The sequence below is a fragment of the Triturus cristatus genome, chromosome 12 (assembly GCF_964204655.1).
Source record: "Triturus cristatus chromosome 12, aTriCri1.1, whole genome shotgun sequence".
NCBI classification, from domain to species: Eukaryota; Metazoa; Chordata; class Amphibia; order Caudata; family Salamandridae; genus Triturus; species Triturus cristatus.
Window position 1 is genome coordinate 747,910,589 of NC_140595.1, and position 18,755 is coordinate 747,929,343.

The 18,755-nt window shown below is 46.3% G+C and overlaps 1 protein-coding gene across 1 annotated transcript in view; it reads left to right on the forward strand.

Annotated features, from left to right (window-relative positions):
• Positions 1 to 10,860: 10,860 nt before the first annotated feature.
• Positions 10,861 to 18,755, forward strand: part of LOC146782676 (extracellular calcium-sensing receptor-like) — a 78,612-nt gene continuing 70,717 nt past the window's right edge. The window contains exon 1 of the mRNA XM_085637174.1: positions 10,861 to 11,078. Within this exon, the coding sequence (XP_085493300.1) occupies positions 10,861 to 11,078 (218 nt within the window). The remainder of the gene's footprint in view (positions 11,079 to 18,755) is intronic.

Consider the following 18,755-nt stretch of genomic DNA (forward strand, 5'->3'; position numbering starts at 1 on the left):
TTCCCGTGGAAGGGACTAAGAAATTACTCAAAATTCTACAAAATGTTTTTTTGGGGAAACATTGGAAAAAAGTGCTGCAGAAGAACGCATCTGATTTTTTTTCCTGCAAATGGTTTCAGCAAAGGGTTTGGAGGGCTAAACTCACCATCTTCCCAGCTTTCAGGAACAGGCAGGCTTTTGTCAGAAAAGCAATATTTTCTACACAGTTTTGGCATTTTACTGGGAAATATCCTATTTCTCCTAGATAGTGGTAGAAATGGGTCTGAAACCAATAATAGATCCTAGACAACTATAAATTTCTGAAAAGTAGACAACATTTTGAATTCAGCAAGGAGTAATTTGTGTAGATCCTTCAAGGTTTTCATATAGAAACTAAGGGGCATATTATCAAGGTCGGCGTTAAAACTATCGCCGGTTTAGCGGTAGAAAACAGCCGCTACAGCGGCGATAATGGTCTTGATAATATGCCCTTGAGAATTCCAATAGAAGCCCATGTTCACACCAGAAAATGAACTTCTATTGTAATTCTCAAGGGCATATTATCAAGCCCATTATCGCCGCTTTAGCTGCAGTTTTCTGCTGCTAAATCAGCGATAATTTTTAACACCGTCCTTGATAATATGCCCTCAAGAGTTCAAATAAAACAATATTGAAAGTGAGATGAAAAAAACTACAATTTTTCCTCCTCCTTTTTTAACTTTAACGTCTTCTAAGCATGGTAGATTTTTAAAAGCAGTATATTGTTACATCAAGCGGATCCTTCTGGTTTCAGTCATATATAGGACTTGTAGGTTCACCAAGAAACCAAAGTACCCAGAGCCAATAACTGAACTGCGCCTTGCAATGGTTTTTCTTTGTGTACCGAGTATACAGAAATTCATTTGGTAAAATATAAAGAGTGAAATATAGGTATCAAGGAAACCTATCTATCTATTTATGAAATGGGAATTACATTTGGAGTTTAGAAGCAGTGGTTATTTGCGCATCTCCGAATTTGTGGGTACCCATACTAGAATGTGAATTGGTGGGCATTTTTTAAAATGACTTCTTTTTAACCCATTGGCTTACATTGGGAAGACAGGCATGCATATACATTCAGTTGGTAATAACACTTGTTCTACTAGTCTGTGTTCCCCTAAGTCTTCCAATAAAAATGTTACCTCACTTGTGTGGGTAGGCCTAGTGCCCGCAACAGGAAACAGCCCAAAACGCAGCATGGACACATCACCACATTTTTCCAGTGTAAACTGACCCTTTTTCGCAATGTGCCTAGTTGTGGATTTGTAACCCTAGCTCAGCCGGCACCTAGGGAAACCTAGCAAACCTGTACATTTTTGGAAACTAGATACTGAGAGGAATCCAGAATGGAGTGACTTGTGTGGCTCTCACCAGGTTCTGTTACCCAGAATTACTTGCAAACTTCAAACTTTGTCGCAAAAAAATGTCCTCACATTTCTGTGATGGAAAGTTCAGGAATCTGGGGGAAAAACACAAAGTTCCACACACCCAGCATTCCTCCAAGTCTACCAATAAAAATGGTACCTCAGTTGTGTGGGTAGGCCTAGTGCCCGCGACATGAGACAGCCCAAAACCCAACATGAACTCATCCCATTTTTCCAGTGAAAACTGACTCTTTTTTTGCAATGTGCCTAGTAGTGGATTTAGAACACTAGCTCAGCCGGCACCTAGGGAAATCTAGCAAACCTGTGCATTTTTTAAAGCTAGACACCCAGAGAAATCCAGGATGGGATGGTTTGTGTGTCTCTCACCAGGTTCCGTTACACAGAATCCCTTGCAAGCCTCAAACTTTGTCGAAAAAAATATTTTTCCTCACATTTCTGTGCTGGGAAGTTCTGGAGACTGAAGGAAGCCACAAGTTTCCACCCAGCCAGCATTCCACCAATTCTCCCAATAACAATGTTACCTCACTTGTGATGGTAGGTCTAGTGCCCGCGACAGGAAACGCTACAAAACGCAACATGGACACATCACATTTTTTCAGTGAAAACTGACCCTCTTTTGCACAGTGCCTTGCTGTGGATTGTGGACCCTAGCTCAACCGCCACCTAGAGAAACCTAGCAAACCTGTACATTTCTAAAAGGTAGACAACCAGGGTAATCCAGGATATGATGACTTGTGTGGCTCTCACCAGGTTCTGTTACCCAGAATCCCTTGTAAATCTCAAGCATTGTAAAAATAAAAAAACACATTTCCCTCACATATCTGTGATAAAAAGTTCTAGAATCTGCAGGTAGCCACAAACTTCCTCCCACCCAGCATTCCCCCAAGTCTCTCCATAAAAATGGTACCTCACTTGCGTAGGTAGGCCTAGTGCCCGCGGCAGGAAACGGCTTAAAATGTATCATGGACACATCACATTTTTCCAGTGAAATCTGACCCTTTTTTCGCAATGTGCCCTGCTATGGATTTTGGACCTTAGCTTAGCTACCATCTAGGGAAACCTAGCAAGCCTGCACATTTTTTAAACTAGACACCCAGGGGAATCCAGGATGGTATGACTTGTATGACTCTCACCAGGTTCTGTTACCCAGAATCCCTTGCAAACCTCACACTTTGTAAAAAAGACCCAATTTACTCACATTTCTGTGATGGAAGGTTCTGGAAAATGAGGGAAGCCACAAGCTTCCACCCATCCAGCATTCCACCCAAGTCTCCCAATAAAACTGCTACCTCACTTGTGTGGGTAGGCCTTTTTCACAATGTGCCTAGCTGTGGATTTTGGACCCTAGTCCAGCCGGCACCTATGGAGACATAGCAGACCTATACATTTCTGAAAACTAGACAACCAGGGGAATTCAGGATGGGATGACTGGTGTGGCTCTTACCAGGTTCTGTAACCCAGAATCCCCTGTAAACCTCAAAATTTGCAGGATAAAACAAAACACTATTTCCTCACATTTCTGTGATGAAAAGGTCTGGAATCTGCAGGGAACCACAAACATTCACCCACCCAGCATTCCCCCAAGTCTTTCAATAAAAATGGCACCTCACTTGTATGGATAGACCTGGTACCCTCAACAGGAAATGGCCCAAAACGTACTGTGGAGACTTCAAAATTATCGATCACAATACTTTTGCAAGGGAGGCACCTGCGTTTCTTGTCCTGGGTTCGGCGAGCATCTAGGGAAACCTACCAAACCCAGATGTTTGCAGGGGATTCTGGGTAAGAAAACATTGGGGGATCCACATAAGCCACACCTCCCTGGACTCCCCCATGTGTCTAGGTTTCAGAACTGTCTGGGTTTGGTAGGTTTCTATAGATGGCTGCCGAGCCTGGGACTAAAACGCTGGAACCTCCTTTGCAAAAATAAGTTGTTTTGTGAAAGATGGGGGCACCTGGGTATTTGTTCCCGGCTTGGCGGTCATCTAGGTAAAACAACTAAACCCAGACATTTCTGAAAACTTAACACCTAGAGGAGTTCAAGGAGGTGAGGCTTGAGTGGATCCCCAACATTTGGTACCCAAAATCCCCTACAAACTTCAAATTTAGCACAAATAAAAGTTGCATTTTCCTCACATTTCTGTGTAGGATCAGTGTGCCGGCACACATTTCCTACCACCCAGCGTTCAGCTCTGTTTCTCGATAAAAATGATACCTCACTTGTGTGGGTCCCGAAAGTAGATTGAGCCTAAAAAGTTATCAAATTAAAAACTGAGGGGGAACCAAAGCATGTCCATAAGGGCAGTTGTTTTATAAGTTTTTAGGTTGACACTGCTTTGGGCACGCACACAAGTGAGGGATAATTTTTATTAACCCTGGGCAGAGCTGGCAGTGTGGGACTATGCGGATGTCCACGAAGTTGGGAACAAATATCCACTCCGCCACCTGCCTCCACCCCATATTAAAAATGAATTAGAAATTAATTAAAACAAAAACAAAAACACTTACCTGTACTGCGGCGTCCCCGGGCTGCCCTCCTCCTCTTCCTCACCGTCTCTGGTAATCATTGGGAGTACTGCACATGAGCGCGTGCATGCGCAGTTCTTGCGCTGCGGAGTGTGGGAAGATTTGCCTACTCCGCATTCCGCAGAGAACGCGGAGTAGGCAAATCTCCGCACAGTCTGCGGGTGGAGCAGAGTTCTCCGGCCACGCCTAATTTTTATCAGGAGATCGAGGTGAATGGTGGGTGGTAGGAAATTTGTGTCGGTGCAGTGATCCTCCACCTTACCCACACAGACGTGAGGAAAATATGACTTTTCTTTGCTAACTTTGAGGTTTGCAGTGGATTCTGGGTAAGAAAACGCTGGGGGATACCCGCAAGCCATACCGCCAATCTAGCAACAGTTTGACCACACCACCAGCTAAGCGCCATCCACACACACTGCCAGCCAGGCCCCAGTTCACACACACCACCAGGCAAGTGCTAGACAAACACACTGCTACCAGGCACTAGTCCACACCCACCACCACCCAAACACAAGTCCACACACACCAACAGCAAAATGCCAGTACACACACAGCCAGCCAAATGCCAGTACGTGCAGACCATCAGAAGAACTCCAGTTCACACACACACCCCTCAGGGACAGATGAGCCTAAACATATCTCTGATCTGCCCCCAGGGGGTCAGAAAAAGGAGAGTGGCCCTTGACTATGGGGCCGCACCCAGACATGCCCATAAACATCCCTGGTATCTACTGAGGGGGAGGGGCAGATTGAGGGTCATTGCTGCAATATGCCCATTAGAGGGCAGAAAGACTGGGCCCATTTTTTATGGAGGAGTGGGGGCATTGGCATACCCATTCTGGGCAGAACCCACCCCTACACTAAGAAATGTTAACAGTTTCTGGTGACTAGTGGGCTTTTTGCCACCCCAGGGGGCAGTTCAGGTGCTATTGCCCCCAAATACCCCCAGGGGCAGAAAGACTATGCCCATTTTGTGGGGGACAGATCGGGTGCAATAACCCCCATCTGCCCCTTGGTGGGCAGAAAGACTGTCACTTTTGTGTTTTGCGCAGCCCCCAATCCTACGCATTCAAAAACAAAATCCCTGATTCTTAGTGGGATTTCTGCCCCTATCTGCCCCCGCATCTGCCTCCTGGGGAGCAGAAAGACTGTCCTTTTTGTTCTTTGGGGGGAGGGGGTCATTGGCATGCCCACCCTTCTTTTAGAAAGAAAAATAAATCCCTGGGTGCAGATCGAGGGAAATACCCACCATCTACCTCCCCGGGGGACAGAGAGACTGTCGCTTTTGTAATGGGAGGTGGGAGAATTGGCATGCCCATTGCGGGCATACCCCACTCTTCTTTTATTAAAAAAGCAATAATCCCTGGTGCCTAGTGGGCTTTCTGCCCCCCTGGGGGCAGACTGGGGGCTTTTGCCCCCCTCTTCGCTCCAGGGCAGAAAGACTGTCAAGTTTTGGAAGGGGTGGGGGCCTTATAATGCCCATTTAGGGAGCACCCACACTAAGAATTCAAACAAAAATTATCCCTGGTGTCTAGTGTGCTCTAGGGGGTGGCAGAAAGACTGAACATGGGCATTATATATGAGGGAGCAAAAGCCATTTCCCAAGGGGGGCGCTCCCCGCTCCCTGGTGTATTGTGGGTGGAACCCTGCTTGGGGAATCGCACGCCTTCAGTGATGCCTAAGCAGGGATGTACTAGGGAAATGTATCATTGGAAAGGGGAGATTCTCCCCTTTCCAATGATACCTGTCCAGTCAGGCTACGTGCTCGGGGGTTAAAATAGAACCGCAAGCACATACGAAGTGAAAGTGACATACGCTCCGATCGTCATTACAATGGAAAATAAATGCCTCTGGAGGTTGGGGAAGACCTTCCAGTGCTCCGAGGTAGAAAAAAAAAAAAAATCCCTCTGCTGTTTACAGCAGACGGATTTGGTGCTCGTGTGAAGAGGACAGAATGGTTCAGTCCTCGGCACACAAGCACTGGGGCACATGATGGAACCTTTCCGTCAATGCCACCAAATTGGTTAAATAAACTTGGAAAACGACCTATTATAGCTTCATTTTTTAAACAAAGCACAAAATGAATAAGGACAAATGCAGATAAAATGAGTAAAATATAAACATGGATAAATAACTCGGAAAATGTCCAATAAATCGAGCCAAAATAGCCCCACGAGCATGTTGGCAGTGAAAGTGAAATGAGCCAATCGGCTCATTTCACTTTCACTTTCAGTGTAATGATGGTTATTTTACTGAAAAAAAATGACCCAAGTAGTTGGGGAAGACCTTCTCTGGCTCCCGAGGCTGAAAAAAAAGAAATGGAAATCCCTCTGCGCTTACAGCAGAGGAATTTGGTGCTCATGGGCAGAAAACGGAATGGTACAGTCCTTGGCACACGAGCACTGTGGCACATGATGGAACCAATCCGTCATGTGCACCAAAACGGTTAAATAAGCGTGGAAAAATACATATTATGGGTTCAGTTTTTTAAACTAAGCACAAAAGAAATGTGGACAAGTGCAGATAAAATGAGCAAAAAATAAACATGGATACATAACTAAGGTAATGTCCAATAAATATCCAAAATCCCTAAATATAAAATGCAATTTAAACTCAAAAAGAGTTTTGAACATACATCTCTTAAATCACCTGATGAGTTACACACAAAGCTACCCTTATGGCACATACTTACTATTTTGACACCTTATAAAACTGTTGAAAAGGTTCTGTGCAGTGGGACAAGTAAACACAACACATTGAAAAGGAAAAAAAGTGCAGAGAGAAGTCAGCACAAACAATGTATAATTTCAGCATATGTACATGAACATGTTCACAATGCTTTTGAGAATTTATGTACCAACCAGGGCTTGGTCATCAATGTTGTGCTTAAACATTATTCCCTTGAAGGTTAAAACCACAAATGTGGCTATTATTCCCTGACTCTTTAAACATTATCACATTTAGGGTAAATAAAATCAGTTTTTGTGACATTGGTCACCTTAATAGAACAACAACTGGGGACAGCAACCGTCAATGAAGCATGAGGTGGTGCACAAGCATTAGATACTATGATTGTCAAGTGACACGTCGCGAAACCGGGCCAAGCCGAGCGGTAACTGCAAGGAGCCCCTGCGTGACTGCGGGAAAGCTGCGTGTGTTCTGTGGGAGACGGACCGGGAGGCACAGAACAGCTGCAGGGCAAACCGCGGGATAGCCGCAGGACAGGGGGATCCTGGGACTCCAGGTCCCTGTTGGACTCTGTGGCAGCAGCAGCGGCAGAAGGTAGAAGACGGAGAGGGCAAGCATGCAGTCGTCAGTGGCCGGCGGCGGAGCGTTTGCCTGACTTCCCAGTGTGTCCAAGTGTGCCTCAGCATGACCCTCTGCTCTCCGCCTCTGTCTAGCATCTGCCTAGAGGACAGAGACCAGAGTCGGCTCCGGGTGGAGCGCCTGTGGCGTCCTGGTTTATGGGCGGGGCTCACAAGGTGGTCTCGCAAGCTGTGTCCTCCCAGCTACTCCGTGCCTGTTTCAATGTGTGAGTGAGCTCCGGATCTCCAGGGCAGACCAGGACACCAGGGACCAGGAGAGTCTGTATGAGCCACTGGAACCACTGGAACCTCTACACATAGCCCACTGAGACAAGGGAACCAAAAGCATTCCCAAATTGTCGAAATTGAAGAGCGCTGTGACAGGCTGTGACAGGCTGATCTCAAGTTTAAAACTGTACAGCACACCCATTAAGGACAATTAGCAATTAGCAACACGGCAATGGCAATGGCAGGCATACATCATTACATTATTTTTAAAATTACAAAAACCAGCGGGAAGTGAAAATTTAAGGGAAAAAACAGAGACCAGTGCCAGTTAGAGATCGCACCAATGTTCGGACCGTTTAAAACTGCTATCAAGCCAAGCTGGGGTGTTACCGATAGATAGAGAAGCCCTAACTTGGCTGAGACATTAAAATCATTATATCACAAGCACCGATCACCAAACAACTCTACTTAGCTGCAGCGACACAAATAACATCACAAACCAGTGTCAGACAGACAGACAAATAGACATGAGGCCAGGGAAAGAAAGGTGGAGCATTACAAGTGTCATCAACAATCGGTAAAGGAAAAATAAGATTCTTAAGACACCCGCCAGCGCATCTGTCAGCGTTCAGGAAAAAATGGCCCCAATGGACATGACGGCCAACATGAAGTATGAGGTGTTAGTGGAATTAGGTAGGGAAACTGAAAAAGAAGGTGCAGTGTCATCACTTAGGAAAGCACCAAAAATCTCCTACCAACCAAAAATCTATTCTAAATTTTCTTTTGTAAAAGACGTGGTGGCAGTGTTAAATTTTGCCAACAACACACAAAGGGGACTTCCCTCCCCCCTTCAACCAGATAAAAACCACTCCAAAAGGAATAGGATGAACAGATACCACAGGAACAATAACAACAATAACAACAACCGAGCCCACACAGAGAAAAAGTTGCGGAAGACAGGAGAATTTTAAGTCAAAAATTGAAGGAAGCGGAGAAAGAAAGTGCAGCCAAGACCATGATCAACATTGGAAGCAAGTCAGAGATAATAAGGATTGTAAAGAAGAGCCTCCTGTCAAGAGTATTGAGAAAGGAAATAAGGAAGCTAGGCAAACCCCAGGAAACTCACTCATTACCCACTTCCTGGAGACACCGAGAATTCCACTGGAACCAAAAATTAAAATTCGATCTCGCCAAAATGTAACAAAAGACATAGAAGCGACAAGTCCAGATGTAACAGCGTCTGCTTCCATCTCTGAAACGCTCCTAGTAAGGAAAGATGACACTTCCATTACAGCCAAATTACCAACAAAAACCAAGCAAGTAAGGAGCCCACAAAAAAGCATAGACGAACCATCCCTAGACCACATCAGGCTGAACCTGAGAACACACTATTGCAGGGATCAGGGAAGGGACCCGGCGATTATAGCTCTGACCGTCCAAGTTTCAGAAGGACCCCAGTCAATCTCCATGTCTGCAACTTCTGATAGCAGAACAGAGAAGAATGGAGCCTTACAAGAAGAGATTCCAAGTCTTGCCGGAAGTAACATATCCGTCCTTACAACGGAGGAGTGGGAAAAACTGGTTTCCACATGCTCTCTGGGAAAGGGTGACACGCCACAGCAGGATACAGGGAAAGCAACAAAGGATGAGACTGAGGATTTAACAACAGAAGAGAATAAATTATGGGTGTCTCTATTAAACACCATGCAACTTTCAACAAAGGCTATGGAATACCACTCTGATAAAATGGATATTCAATTAACTCTCCTTAATTGTCTAGCCACGCATGTCACAAGTATTGATACCAAGCTCTCGGAATTGAACAATCTGATCAAGAGAGCCCAATCTGAAACAGTAGTAAATCCTCCGAGTTGCACTTGTTACTCAATTATCGATAAACTTGCCACACTACAGGAAGTAATGGATGATGTCCTAACAGATATAAAGAATGCAAACAATACTAAAAACAAGGGAATTTCTAATGCAGACGGAAGTAGAGAAGGAAATACAGAAGGAAACACACTAGAAAGGGAACCTCAAAATAACCTAATAGAAGAGGCATCAAACCATTTTCAACTAAATAAGGAAGAAAAAAACGTAGATGAATTGTCCTTTAAAGAAAGAAAAGATCTGAAAACTAGAAATGGAGTCACCCAAGGATCGGTACAACAAGGCCAACATTTGGATCAAGGTAGCCTCAAAGGGCGCAAGCCCTTGGAGCCTGACCAAACTGGGCTCTTAGACAGACTCCAACAAGAAGAGCAGCACCTGGGTAGCCCCACCAAGCAGTTAAGCAACCCAGAAGTAGGGGACACATAGTTTAGCAAAAAGCAATCATCGAAACAACGACAAAAATTTAGAAGAAAAGGGAGGAACAAAACCTCCACTATAAAGTCCTTCTTTCAACCATCAAGTAATACCCCAACAGGGATTGAAATGGAAAAGGGAGAAACTAGTGACTTACCAACTTCGCATGAGAAGCAGGAAATTACCAATGAACTCTGGCTAAAGGGATCCGAAAGTATGATCTCTCAGACCAAACGTCCGACAGCACCAGGCTTAAGAAACGCGGAGAATGGAAAAGAGGGGTAAACAGACATGCAGGATGAACCAGTAAAGAAAAGATCGACTGAAAATAAAATCTTAGAAATTAAAAGATCAATAATCCAAGCTGCAGAAAGTGCGGAAAAGCCCAAAACTGGGAAAATTGATACCCAGGATGACGTCGACGAAAAAGCATTAAAGACGCCAGCTGAAGCAATTGATACCAACTATAAAGAGGAAATATTGAACCAGGGGGGTGACCATCCCCCACCATCAAGGAACATACAGAGGAGAGAAACGAGCTAAAGATTGTAACACCTCGGAACAAATGCCGCCGGAATGATCCTAAATCAATTTTGTTCATACCAGAGTTCAAATCAAAGGGTCGGGGAGATATTTTAAATAGAAGCAACATCCTTCGATTACTAACCTCCATCAGTAACCTGGCCGGAATAGTCACTAAAGACCTGAAATCTGTCAAATTTGAACAACTTAAACATCTGTCGGAACAATAAAAAACAAAAACTACCTGGGCCACAGGAGAAATAGCGGAGACAATTTTTAAAGAGGAACATCAATTAGAAGCATGGGGGATCCGTGTAAAACAATGTCATAATGTTGGTTATCCAGAGCCAGTACTCCAACACTATCAAGCATACAACAAAAATTTGTCAAGAAGAAGCAGGTCCAGAGGGCCCACAAAATCTGTGTTAAAAGGGGCCTGAAGTGTTTCAGTAGAAGCCACGGTCAGTGACACCCGGACTCTCTGGGACAAACGTGAGATTGACACAGCAAAACACTGGATCTGGGTAGCAAAAGCAATCAATGTTAGATTGGTAGGCCCATGACAGACCATGGAACAAGATAAGAATACTCCACAGTTAAAACTATGTTCTTTGAACATAAACGGCCTTGGATCAAAAACCACAAATAAAGACCTATTGACGTTTGACTTAATCCTTCTCCAAGAAACCTGTCTGGAAGAGCCATTCCATCTACAAGGCTACAAATCGTATCACCTTTCAGCCAGCAGAAGTTTGAAGTTTGGTCATCTGAAAGGAGACCTTACCACGTATGCCTCAATAAAAACCATAAATACAGTCAAAGAACTGTCGAAGAGGAATATATCAAACAATGGAATCAATGCGATACAGATGGAGATAGTAGGCCCCGGTAAAAACAAACTACAGCTAATACTGTTAAATACCTACTTACACCCACGTGGAAAAAAAAACGGCAACATCGAACTATATTGTATCAGGAGACTTTAATATGTTCCTCTCAAGGAGTTCCGATAAAGATCAGCCGGCAGAAGATCAATTGCTCGAATGGGGGGTCCCATCTCAGGACGAGTGCACATGGGGTAAACAAACTAAGGTATCCAAAGATCTATTGACGGATTTAACAAGTTTGGGCTTAATAGCACTAAATGGTCGATCCCCGGGTGACCGCTCCCAAGCAGCAACTTACCATAATTCATTGACAAGTACAGCGCTGGACTATACTTTCTTATCCTATTCACTTTTCAAATCAGCACGTGATTTTAAGATTGGAATGTCAGACAGCAGTGACCATCAGTCACAGGAGCTCACTCACACTTATGGCTCAGGGAACAGCATTTACTGTCCCAATTGAAGCTCAAAACTTAACAGTCTCATCAAACTGCAAAAGAATTTATTGCAAAACGAGCGATCCAGAAAAACTTTTGGCCGAGGCAAAAACCTGCTGGGGAGAAAACAAACTGCAGGATGATAACAGCATAAATGCCTGGGAGAATTTCTTGAAAAACCCATCAAAAGCAACTAACGGAACCAACAACCAAAAGGAAACACCTATCAGGCACACAAATAACCAAAAAATGCACCCCCCAACAACCCAAACTAGTAAATTAAGGCAAATAAAAAGGGAAATCAATAGAACAATCCGCAGACTCTGTCAAAAGGGCCCAGACACCAGCACACAGACGGAATTGAGGAAACTAAAATGTAGTAAGAACAAAATTATTTGGCAAATAAAACAGGAAAACACAGAGAAAATATGAGCCAAACTGTTATACGACGCAAAAGCCAACAGCAGTGCGAGATTCTGGCACACCGTGAACAACATAGAGAACGCAAGGGCCCCTGGAATCAACTCTTATATAACTGAGGAAGTCTGGAAAAAATACTTAGGGGCATAATCTCAAGGAGCTAATGCCGAGTTATCGGCACTTTATCGCAGCCAAACTCGCGATAAATTTACCGCCCCATTTAAAAGCCTGTGCTAACTGCCCATATCATCGGTTTTCCGGTGATAGCATCCTCAAAAAACATCACCACGGATGACCCTGGAAACTATCGCTAATGAGATGCAGAGTAGGCGTTCCCGAGCAAAAAGCTGTGACAACACCACTCCACAACATTCTCAACGACCAGCCAGATCGGTGATAAGATCACAAAACAGGTGTCAAGGTGCGTTAGCAGCAGGAAACTAACACCTGCTCTGACCTGGTGTAAAGTCGGACAACAACCGGCACCAGACAATGGAGCACAGCCCAGAGCCAAACATGAAGAACAACAGATGCCCTTGAGCAACTGAACATGCAGTCTGGAGCCCCAATAGGGCAATAACAGCCACCGCCACCACCCACCGGCCCCCTGCCCCCCCGGACAAAGATAATGCACATCAACATAACAAAACCATGAATCCCCTGAAGTCGCACAATCAAAACACCCAACATACAGGTGCGCCCGAAAAATGGAAATCACACATCCAAATCATGTAAAACAAATAAAAACTTTATTGCAGAACAATCAAAAACAACAATCTCGTAGAGGCACGGTGGGTCTCCTCTGGGAATCCTGTAAGTTACAGCCTGCAAGACAGAAAGACAGATAAGAAGGTGTGTCATGCGCCCATCAAAGTACAGAGAGAGAGAGCGAACAAGAGAGAGGGAGAGGGAGGGAGAGGGAGAGAGAGAAAGAGAGAGAGGGGCGGGAGGGGGAGAGAGAAAGAGAGGGGGAGAGAGAAAGAGAGGGAGAGAAAGAGAGGCAGGGAGTGGGGAGAGAGAAAGAGGAAGAGAGAGAGGGAGAGAGAAAGAGGAAGAGAGAGGGGGAGAGAGAAAGAGGAAGAAAGAGGGGGGAGAGGGAGAGAGAGAAAGAGACTGAGAGAAAGAGAGGGAGGGAGAGTTCAGACACTGCAGACCCAGGCCTCACTGCTCACCTGCGGCCACGGGTGTGTCTCCAACCACGTGCCGGTACACACTGCAGTCCCCCAGGTCCCTCATCTGAAACAGTTGCCAGAGACATGAATGGCAGAGTCCATACAAATGCACACGCCATCCGTGCTTGCCCGCCCCTGCGCTCACAGGTTGCTGCACCCCAGCCCCTCCTGCCGCCCAGCAGTGATTGCCTGCCCCTGCGCAACCAGGCCTTCATGCTCACCTTCCGACACCGGTGTGTCTCCAAGAGGGGCCACCACATGCCGGTGGGAGCCAAAGCCCGGGGCCTGCAACTATGGCACCCTCCACATCATGCAGCCCCGCATCTCGGCCCACCAGGTCAAACACTTGATTCTGGGTCTTGATTTGGACATGACAGAGAACATATCAGTTCACCCGGCCTCATCGCAGGCTGCATACCAGCTCAGCATTAGAGGTGCCACTAACTCTGTGAACCGTGAGGCGATGCCACGCGGCGGTAGGCCCACACTGCCCGCTGGCTCAGACCTACTCTGTGGTCCAGCAGGGCTCATACCAATGCCACCATCTTGGACCGCCTAGACGGTGCATCATTGCAGGCTGCACACACCCTCAGCACTCACGGTGCTCCTATCTCAGTGCACCAAAAGACACCGTCCCGTGGAAGTGTGCCTGTGCCTGCTGCAGCGAATCTGGTGCCACCAATTCTGTGCACCGCAAGCCATGGACCCTTTATGATTGAGTGCCGTGGTGCGGACGCCATCATGTCACCCCCGGCACTGTGCAATGTACTGTGGCAGGGCCTCAGGCCCTCAGGCAGGAAGGATACCCACACTAAGAAACACAGTGACAGAGTGTGAATGGTGTCCAGCACGTGCGCCAGGCGATTTTTATTTGCAGGGTCACATGTCCTGTGACGCCGATGCTGAATGAGTGTGGTGTGGGTGTGAACCAGCCATGAGGGAGTGGCTGTGGCATGCTGACAACTAGACCTGTGAGCAGCAGATCCCTACAGGGAAGACCTGGGACATGTATCATTGTCGTCCCCCCCTGTGAGCGTAAGCAGAGTGTGCTGGCCTGCCGCATGCCAGTCCAGTGTAAGGGTGTCAACAATGACCCGGGGCTCTGGGCATGCATACTTTTCTGGGCTGGACAGGGAAGTGACTAATGCGTATGTCTCCGTTCCAGTGTTGGAGCCACCCAGACCACAATCGGCAATGTGTCACCCTGTGACCCAAGTCCCACAACATGAGCAACATGGACATAAGGAGGACTCATTGACCCTACAGTCATCCATACCTCCACACTTGCAAGATCATAGACATGACACATATCTGTGACAATGAATGTTTAATGCACATTCAATGGAGTGTCGTAGCTGGAGCAGTACAGGGCCATGCAAACCCCAGTCCACATTGATATCCCATGCAGGGCAGCCAGAGTCCGTCAGGGAATGACAAGTACATCAGAAGAGGGGGAGTCCAGTCCGCAGTCTGAAAGCTGTGTCATTGTTGACCAAACAGGATATGGCAGTCCATGTCGAGTTCCAAGGTTAGTGTCACAGAGTGCATCGGGGGACAGTGGAAAGTGATGGTGCTGAGGGCAGAGCTAAGCAGAAACAGGCCATATGGCGGAGATGGATGCTACTGCTTCCTTCTGACCATGAGGGCAGATTCGTCCGTACCTTCGTTCTCTGCTGTTCCCGATGCTTGACATGAGGGTGGTGGTGGTCTGTCTCCAGCACTGTGTGGCACTGACACATCAGGGGCTGGGGATGTGGATGGAGTGATAGCAGCAGCATGCATGAGCACCAGGCCTTGTGGCAGCAATGCCATGAGGAGGGTCTTTATGGCATTGAGGGACCCAGCTACCTCTCGCTTGTGTGCAGCCATGGAAGCCGATCTTTCTGCAGTCGTCCGCTCCATGTTCTCCATGAGCCTCCGCATGAGTCTCAACTCTCGGGTGAGCTCGCTGGAGCCACTCTGACTAGAGTGGTCCCTGATTGGGATAGACACCCACTTATGGCATCTAGTTTGTCTGCCATGCGATTGAACCCCACCTGCACTTCTTCAGCGGACTTCTCCTGGCACCCCAACACACGGCGTTGGAAGGCCGTGTGATCGTCGTGGGGGTCCTGGGAGGCAGCCATGGTGGTAGGTGCTGCCTGCTGTGTGTCCTGTGCAGGGGGTGGGTTCTCCTCGTAGCAGCTGGGCTGCCCTGATCCTGGAAGTGGGCTGCGGAGGCTGTCCACGAGCTGTTGGAGGGCATCGGAGTCGAAGGTGTGGTGGTCCTCTTCGTCATCAGAGAAAAGAGGTTGGGAGTGCTCTGCAGGAGGTGTTGAATTTCCCTCTGCAATGTGAAGGGGAGATGCAGTTTGACATTGTGCTCACATGTATGTTGTCACTTTGTACATGTTTACATTCAGACTGCATGACAGTGTACATTGTGACTGTTTGTGGGGATCTGCTTAAATGGTGTGGGACAGTGGACATTCTGACAACATCACAAATTTGTGTTTACACTTCTACATTATCAACTCACAATTCCCTGCTATGCCACATGTGATTGGCCAGTTTCTGCACACAAGCGACACAAGTTGTGCCTTCTGTTCTGTGGTGGATGTGTTGCGAATTGTGCCACATGGTTGTGGATGTTGATGTGCTCTGCAGGTGATGTGTGTGTGTGCCGCATTTTGGGGGAGTCGCCCCTGCAGCTCTGATTTGGCTGCCCCTTATCCCTTACGTGCGGTGTGCCTCTGACTTCTGTGCTTGTGCAGTGCTGGGATGTTGCATGATTGGGTGCATTGGTCTCTTGGTGGAATTTGGGGGTCTGGGGCATGGTTTGTCCGCAGATGTGCTATGCTTAATTGTTCATGTGTGCCATTTTGGCCATCTCCCCCGTCCCCCCAGTCCCTGACCGTTACTCACCCTGGTGCTGTTGTGACTGGTCATTTTGAGCAGTGTCCGGTCCCCCAATTCCTGCCACCGTCTTCCCACTGATGACTGTGGACACTATTTCCTCCATCTAGTCGAGCTCCTCCTGTGGCGCTGGACTGCCACCTGCAGTCTGCATTGCTGCCTTCCGGTTGTTTGCGAGTTTCTGCTTGGTTTTGCGCTTGACATCATTCCAGCACCTCTTGACCTCTTCAGCACTCCGACTGCATTCATCTTGTCCACGATGGTCTGCCATATTCCATTTTTGTTTCCCAGTGACACAGTGGAGGTGACGAACAGTAGTTGATGGTGTTCTATCACCTCCGTTATCAGGGTTCTGTTTACCTGGGGACTAAACCTTTTCTTCCTACTCTTCTTGTCCTTGCCCTTCCCTGACCCCGAGGTCCCAGGCTGGTTCTCCGGGGGGCTTGTGGGGTTCTGGTTGTCCTCTGCACTTGCTCTGGCTGTCTCAATTGTGCTTCGCTGTTGTTTGGCTTTTGTATGTGTTTTTTTTTCAGCTTTTCTAGTGCATTTTCCCACATGTCGCATCGGGATTGTAGGCCTGTGGCTGGGTTTCGCTGATTTCTGTATCGTGATTTCCGGTATTGCTGCTTTATTCGCATTGGTTTTTCACATTTTTGTGGCGTCGCGTAGATTTTAACGCGTTTATTTGTCGCGTTGTGATTTGTCTATCTCATGGTACCGCCTGTGTTGGGAATACAACGTTAACACAGTGTTTTTTTCCCGCAATGGACCGCGATGTGAAGAGTTGCGTTAGGCAACTTTTGCAGTAGTTTTCACACGTTCTTGAGAATATCCCCCTTAGTGCGCTACTTCAATAAAGAAATCAACGGAATCAAACAAGACGTCATGGCTCCCCAGCGAGGTCTGCAGGCCCTAAAACAGCCAGCCGAGGAGATAAACTTCTCATGCACAATGAAGCAGATCAAGAACAGTATCGCAAAAGGCAGAAAAGAGGGGGCCCCCGGGCCCAGCGGCATTCCACCTGCTCTATATAAGCAGGATCCAAATTATTGGGCGGAGCAACTACAACCTCTCTTTAAAAACATCTGGGAAGCAGAAAGAATTCCTGATTCCTGTAAGGGATCATTTATTTCCCTGATCTATAAAAAAGGCAGTAGGAGCCAAGCAAAGAACTATAGGCTTATCGCACTAATAGACATAGATGCCAAATACTTTGCGGGTCTCATACTGGAAGAACTCACTGAATGGGCATCTAAGAAAGGTTTAATTCCCATCAACCAGACAGGTTTCCAAAAACACACAGGGACAACGACAAATATTCTTGCTCTCTCACTTTTAATAGATGCCACAATAAAAATTTAAAAGCCATTATTTATTTGCATTATCGACTATACGTCCGCCTTCGACAGTATAGACAGGGGGAAACTCTGGGCTAAATTATCAGGCTGGGAAATAGATCAGAAACTTTTGAATCAATTACTTTTACTGCACTCTGACACATGGATTCAAATAAAGCTGGGGACAGGCAACTGCCTATCAAGGGAAATACCGACCACTAAAGGACTGAAGCAGGGCTGTGTTCTTGCCCTGACTCTGTTTAATCTCTTTATGTCTGACCTCTCAGCAGAGCTTGATAATTGCAACCACAATGCCCCCAATCTAGGGAGCTTTACACTGTTGAATCTTCTGTATGCGGATGACTTAATATTGATTAGCCGAACTCCAGTAGGCCTGCAACATCTTATAAATACAACAAACAGCTTTTCAGACAAAAATGGGCTAAGCATAAACCTAGAAAAATCTAAGGTGATGATACTAAATCAAAAGTGCAAAAAACATCATCCTCGGTGGGTAATGCGGGATCAGAAGTTTGAGGTAGTCAAAGAATATAAATACCTGGGCATAATCTTTGACAGGAAGGGAACGTTTGGGCAACAAAAAGCGGCGATCAGAAATAGAGGGATATCATTGGCCATTGCATTAAAGAGCATCAAGCACAAAATAACGGGTCCAAATGTAACCCCTCTACTAGAGGTGCTACAAGCAACACTGCTACCAACTATCACTTATGGCAGTGAATGCATGAGAGGGAGAGATAAGACCAATCTGGACAAGGTGGTGTCCAAAGGAATGCGAATAATATTCAACCTCCCACAGTATACCTCGCCAGCACAACTAAGGCTTGAGTTCAGCCTTCAAAAACAACAAATAGCATGTAAGGGTGCTAACACCCTTATCCTGAGTGACTTGGTTTAATACTGCTTCTGGAGAGCCCTAGAAATCTCAATGTCTTCCAAACAAATCTAAATGTTTGGATGCTGGAGAAAGCAGACCCGTCCCATGTATAAAAACCCACCCCTAGATTTCCGTCTTATTTGCCAAACAGTTCTCAAAGTCTGAAGTGAACGTTTGTCTTCCATCCTCAATTATTTTACCTTAATTTACCTGCATCTCCACATTTGGTCAATTTCTGAACCCATCTAACACCATCTCAATCAACCTCCTATCTCTACAAACCCTGCTCTTCTCCTGCCTCATTAAGCCCAAATGACGAAAGGCTCCCAAAAACATCATACCATGTAGAGATGAAAAAATACTTCTCTCGCTTCAAACACAAGATCCATAAAAATTAATTCTCAAAGTTGAAAAGCCT